Here is a 6645-nt window from a genome sequence, read left to right as displayed (position 1 = left end):
TTTGTTTAGATAATCTGGCTCTCAGTGGGGAGTTAAGAGTAAAAACACTTGACATGTCAACTTTACTTCTTCTTACAGATGGGCCAAGAGCAAAGGCATACTGACTGGACCTATATTAAGCATGTGTGTAGATTTCAGTGTGGGTTCAATAGGAGTTAAGCTCTTGTGACAGAATCAGTGACATGCTGTCGATTACCTCAGAAAATCATTTAATCTCATCTGTCAGTTTGTAAAACCAAGCAAATTGCATTTACAGCAATGCACTTATATAGTAAGGTTATAAGGCAAGGCTCCTGACTAGATACACATTGTTTTAACAGTATAACCATAAGCAGGGTTAAGAACTAAGAAATTGTTCCATTTTGTAAACAATAAAAATTCTAGAACCAATTGATGTTCTGATGGAACACCGTACTGAAATACTTACATATAAATATGAAATACTTATAAATATTTCCTGCACTATTTTCAAGGGAGACACAACACCGATGGTGAAACCCTCATGACTCTTAAGGCCGCGACACATCAAGCCAACATTCGCCCAATGTAGGCTCGTTTTTAAATGTGTCCCAATTCAGAGGCTGCATCCTTCAAAGGCTGCATCTGAAGACCAAATGTGTCACAAACGCGCGTCGAAGACTGTCCCATTTCAAAGGCTCCTTCAAACGCGGCCTCGAAATGCGTCCTTTAATTCCCAGGCCATGCAGGAATCAGGATACAACTAATGGATCCTTTGCAGCCCAGACAATCCCAAGATTCATTGTGCCCCGTTTACGACAGAATTTTTTTTTTTTTTTTTATTAGTAAAATGCAAGATTACAGTGATGGGTTACTGGCTTTCAACATACTCAAATATCTAACAAAACAAATGTACATTATGATGTACATAAATGGACCATGGCTAATCTGGAAGCATTCTGTTTTTAAATTATTTCCATGCCTAGCCACACGACTTAAACATTATTTGTGCTGATCTGTGCAAAATTATACTCAGCCATTCAACTCCTATCATGATCATGTAAGCAAGTAAAATCTACAACTTTTGCACGATAAATGCAAGCCAGTGTTGGGAAAAGTTACTTTTAAAAGTAATACATTACAATATTGTGTTACTCCATTAAAAAAAAGTGACTAATTGCATTACTTAGTTACTTTTTATGGAAAGTAATGCATTATGTTACTTTTTGTATTCTGGGCTGGGCTTGCTTTTTTTTATTTTTATTTTTTTATTAACAACAAAGAAAAGTTATATTTTTGTCAGCTGTAAAAGCCCTTTCACCCCAAAAGTGAAATAAATAAGCCTCAGGCTGAACTAATTTGCGTTACATATTTGAAAAAGTAACTCTTCTTGTAAATGTAAAAATAATGCGTTACTTTACTTGAAAAAAGTAATCTGATTACATAACTCGCGTTACTTGTAATGCATTTCCCCCCAACACTGATGCATGCTTATCAGAAAGAAACTCACATAAGAAAGATACATCTAAAAAGAATTACTATGAAAATACTATACAGTAACCAGATGTTATCAACCAAGAACAGTAGTGCCACCATTTAGAAGAACATAAGTGTTTTAACAACAAAAGTCTACATTTGTGGTTTAAACCTCTACATCATGCCATACCCCATAGACTACAAATGTAAGTTTATCAATGTAAACAGTGTTTGGACAAATAATGCCATCAATGTAAGTTTCTGAATGGAGACCTTTCCTTTAATCTGTATGTAAAGAGATCACAGAGGTCATATATGGTATCTATTCAACATTCAGGCCTGGATTTGACGTGTGTGTGCGTTTACGGGTCAGAGGTCAGAGAGTATCCTCCTCCTGACCTCTCTCCACTATCTCTCCACAAGCCTCTCTGCCAGAAAGAGGTCAAAGCCAATGCCATTTATTACCCACAGTCCATCAGTCACTTTCTCTATTTAGGGGTTGTCAAGCACACACCATTAAGTGTGTCTAGTCAACAATGTGTACAACACCGCAAGGAGAACTCTCTTTCTCAGACTGATTAGTCCTCCTTTTCTGGTTCACTTCAAAGCGTCTCTCGATCCTAGTTTGACTCATCTCTTAAGGAACGAGATACTGTAGGGGAAATGTATTGCATGAGGCAGTGTTTTGTGTATGTGCGTGCATTTCAGACATAATCTCCACCTCTAACATTCTTAAAGGATTACGTCACACAAAAATGTCATTGCAAATCCAAGACTTACTTTCTTCAATGTTAAAAAAAAAATGTTTGTGCTGTTTTCCCCCCTAAAGAAATAAAGGACAGGGACCAAAAACAGCATAACAGTAGTCCATACGATAAATAAAATGATAAAATGTTTGGCCGTTCTTTAAAATTCCTCCTTTTGTGTTCAACAAAAGAAAGTGAGTCATACTGGTTTAGAACAAGAGTTTCATTCTTTGGTGAATTATTCCTTTAAGTCAAAGATAAAAATTCAAGCTGTTTATTATTAGGCTTTGCCTGGATACAGATTAAATTCCTCCCAGGTTAACCATGAATCCCTGCACGGCCCGATCATGCGAGAGAAGTGGTAATGAGAGATGGTTCATGGAGGAGAATGTCTCAGAATTACAATAAACTTGATAACTCTCCAATTCATTCCAAACATAGTGATTTCCAAGTCTATGTAAGAAAAACCCAGATTAACTCACCACCAGGGAGTCTATAAACCAGCTGCTGACAGTTTCATGTGCTTTTAAACAAACTCCTCGTCTATTACTGCTGGAGCAGAGATATGGAGGAAGAGGAACCAAACCAGATGTTCCTCAACAGCTACAAAGGGTAAAGTTCAAAATGGTTTCCATGTGTGGGTCTACCTGTGTTTCCCATGCTCCTCTTCTTCCCTTATCTGGCACAAACGGGTGTCTACAGCTCTCACGAATGACATTGGATCAATGGAATCATCTCCAGTGTGTAGAATTGAGAAATAAGGAGCCATTCAAGAAAAAGTCAACTTGTACATGCAAACTATTCTGCCGTGATGCTAGAGCAGTGCTAGGTGGCTGCTAAGGTTTTCTGCGAAGTTTATTGGCCTCTCAAGTATGATAATTAGGTTAGGGATGCACCAATGTTAAAGGACAGAAATGAAAAAGAAAAGGAAGTAGCGACAGATCTTTCCTTTGACTATCCATATTGAGACTATCGCAAAACTTGTTCATTAGATTTTGAGATGTGGAAATGCACTCTCACAGTTTATTGTGGATGGTCAAGGTTTAAGGTAAAGGATTGAAAGCCTAGCATACATCATCAAAGAGAAGAATGTTGTTTCAAAAGAAGATTGAGCTTCCATTTTTATTAAAAATTACAAGGTCAAAAAATAAATTAAATAAAAAAAAAAAATAAAAAAAATAGTATACATGGATAAATTGTCCACAATAAGATTAGTATCATTCATTTACAAAATATATTAAAACTGTTAAAAATTTGACACTATTTTCTGTAATTAAATTAAAAATAGCACACTAAAAACTAGAAAGTCAGTCACTTTAAATCCCACAAGTTAGCATAAATTGATATTCATTTTGAGATTTGATAAATATTGCATTTAAATTATTGTGGTTTTAAAGGTTAACTTTAAGCTGGAAAGTTAATTGGCATCAATTAATTATACACCTATCGGTTTTATTAAAAAAGCTCTAACATTGTCCAATAGCCAATATATTGCATATCCCAAATTTTGGTCTCCAGATAAAACTCATGTGCTTCCTTCAGTTAAAATCTATTAAATGTTTCATCTGTTTTATAATCTGCCAGGCAAAATTCATCTGATCACTTGAAAGTAATACCACAAATCTCCTCAACAAGCCACGGCGAGGAAGGAATTATGAGTCGGAGTTTATTACTTAGTGTGAAGGGTTTCTTCAAATCTCTAACCTTAAGTATGAGCAAGAGTAATACAGAAGTTTGTCTCAAGCACCACTAATAAATTAACCACTAAGAGAGTTTTGTGACATCTTTCCACTGAGAACAGCATGCATGGGAACAGTAGTAACTGCAGACTCGTTAGGGAAACTCTGTGACATCAAGATAATAAGATCTCATAGCAAGACAGAGAGCAGAACTACATCAAAGCGCAGGAATGTTTCCCTGAGGTGCCTAAAATGAAAGGAAGACAGACCCTGTCAAGCTCAGGAAGGGCCGGAGGTCTGCATGTGGGCCGAAGTGTATTACACTTCTGTCTTCAGAGGGCAGCAGGTGTCAGTGTTTATTAATGCCCCTGTCAGAGAGGATTGTGGGAAGAATGGACAGCATTACACAAGCACTGCCACAGGTACCAGAAATAAAAGAGGCAGCTACGGTGTCAAATTTGAATAACGTGCAATCAGTCTCCAGCAGCTGTTTACCTGTGTAGGCGTACAATGCCTGTTTACATTGCCGTGGGATCAGTTTAGTTGTTGAGACTGGGATTGCGGATGGGGGAGGCTGACTGAAACAATGCAAAAAGCAGCTGCAAGACTTTCCACATGGAAATGAGGACACCAGCAACTCACTGCAGAATGATGATTGCAGATTTTGAAGCCAATATAACATTTCACTGACAAACAACTTCTACGAACACTTAAGCTAGGATGGAGTATCCGATGAACCAAAGCGAGCTGCAATAAAGATTAAGCGACAATTACAGTATAATAGCTTCTTGGAGAGACGAAGATATCTCTCTTTGACAGGAACATGGGTAGATCTAACTAATGACTCCTGCCAACTCTATCCAGTGTGTAAACAGATCAATTTAATGCCGAGGGGCATGCCGTGGGGTCTACAGAGTCCTCGCTATGCACTTTTACAAACTGAACTATTGTTCAAAAGCATGTAAACATAGTGTCAGGACAGTCAGATATTTATGGAAACTTCATTATGAAGGTCCTCTTTATGTTCTTCACCTGTTATGAGTTCAAGGCCGCAAAGGTCTGTACGCTTTGGAGGTTTTTTAATAGTATACTAATTATCTATGGAACTGTAGTAGTGGCAGATATTTTCTTCAGTATTATGATGTACATTTGAGTGAAACAGGCTATCAAAAAATGTAGACCAGGACTTGTTTTAATCCATTGATTGTTGACTGGATGGAGGCAGATCTGAATGCCAGCCTGCAGTCGATTGTAAGAAAGTTTAAGTGGAATAAATGAATGGAGAAATCCAACATACGTCTGTCATTTCACTGGAAGATTGAGTTTTGACATTTTGATTAAAAAGTATGAGGTTAAAAAAAAATGTAAGCATTTATTAGACCTATAACATGCGTATAGAAAATAAATTGGGTGAATTTTGCAGTCGATTGTAAGAAAGTTTAAGTGGAATAAATGAATGGAGAAATCCAACATACGTCTGTCATTTCACTGGAAGATTGAGTTTTGACATTTTGATTAAAAAGTATGAGGTTAAAAAAAAATGTAAGCATTTATTAGACCTATAACATGCGTATAGAAAATAAATTGGGTGAATTTTTAATTTCATGCCGACTTAAGTAGTGGTGCATATATTTTGATGTCACAAACATGACATGCCGACTCTATCACTCAAATTGTAAACAAATAATTTTAGATAATTTAACTAGCAACACACCAGAAAATCAACATGGCTAAAATTGAATTCATTTTTGATGTGGAAAATATAGTTTTATTGGCAATACTGTGGGCTGACTTTCTGATTTTCTTGTCTAATGGTGGTGACAAGTCAACAGATGGAGTTGATAATAATTTTAAATACCATTTTTTAATAATAATAATAATGTACAATTTAACAATATTTTAAAATGTGTACATTTTCTATTTTAATATAATATGTAATAGTATGCTATAATATTTATTACTACACTTTTGACATTACATGTCAAAATCTGACTGTGTTGACAATTTTGTGAGAAACAGAAAACCTGATTAAACAAAAACAATTCCTTGGCATATGAAGTTGTTTTAGTCCTGTATTCTGTTCTGTCACAGTGAAAAATCAGTGTAACAGTATGAGCAAAGTTCATCTGTGTTGACTTAAGCAGTGCAAAAGCATTAAACTGCCCATAAAAGTCTTTTACAACTCTGGGTTATTTTATGGAGGGGCCAACTACTTAAACACATGTTCAACCTTAACTCAGATCAAGACAAAAGAGTTCAAGCACACACAATGTTTAAACAATGTACTCACTATGTATCCAGCCACATAAACAAAAGGCAACAAACCAAAAGGCAACGTATTAGGCTATAAACCAACCAGCTCACATACATGTTGAGCAGTCAGTGTGAAATGCCCATTTATCAGAAAACAAACTCACCAGCTGAAACGTGCACAGAAATATAAGGGTGCACCGTCCGCTGCAGCAGCCCATTGTGTTAAACGAGACAATGAGATCCTGAATATATGAGACTATCAGCAGAAAGTCCTAAACAAGCACAGAGAAGAGCGTCAGTCTCTGTCCGACACAAAGCGGTTCCGTTCCCATTGTTTCCAGCGGCGCTCAGTCAGTGAAACACGCGTGCAAGTGTGGAGCCGATCACTACTGTAGCGGGAGGAGTGTGTGAGACTCGGGTGTGAGTGAAGTGAAGTGCGAAGAAAGAGGGAGAAGAAGAACAACAAGGGGGTAGATGGGGTAAGGGGCGGGGGTAGTAGGCAGAGGGGGTGTATGTACATCACAATGGCTTGG

General features: G+C 37.1%; 1 protein-coding gene across 2 annotated transcripts in view; it reads right to left on the bottom strand.

The window, feature by feature from the left end:
- LOC107601334 (sodium/potassium-transporting ATPase subunit beta-1-interacting protein 3-like) overlaps positions 1-6645 on the bottom strand; it is a 74616-nt gene extending 67971 nt beyond the window's left edge. For both annotated transcript variants that reach the window (XM_016293490.1, XM_016293491.1), the window contains exon 1: positions 6277-6645. In XM_016293490.1, coding sequence (XP_016148976.1) covers positions 6277-6330 — 54 coding nt within the window. In that variant the 5' untranslated portion in view covers positions 6331-6645. The remainder of the gene's footprint in view (positions 1-6276) is intronic.

Source organism: Sinocyclocheilus grahami, unplaced genomic scaffold (assembly GCF_001515645.1).
Source record: "Sinocyclocheilus grahami isolate Dianchi unplaced genomic scaffold, SAMN03320097.WGS_v1.1 scaffold303.1, whole genome shotgun sequence".
Taxonomy (NCBI): Eukaryota; Metazoa; Chordata; class Actinopteri; order Cypriniformes; family Cyprinidae; genus Sinocyclocheilus; species Sinocyclocheilus grahami.
The sequence above is the reverse complement of the archived record's forward strand: the minus strand, read 5'-3'. Positions and strand labels throughout refer to the sequence as shown.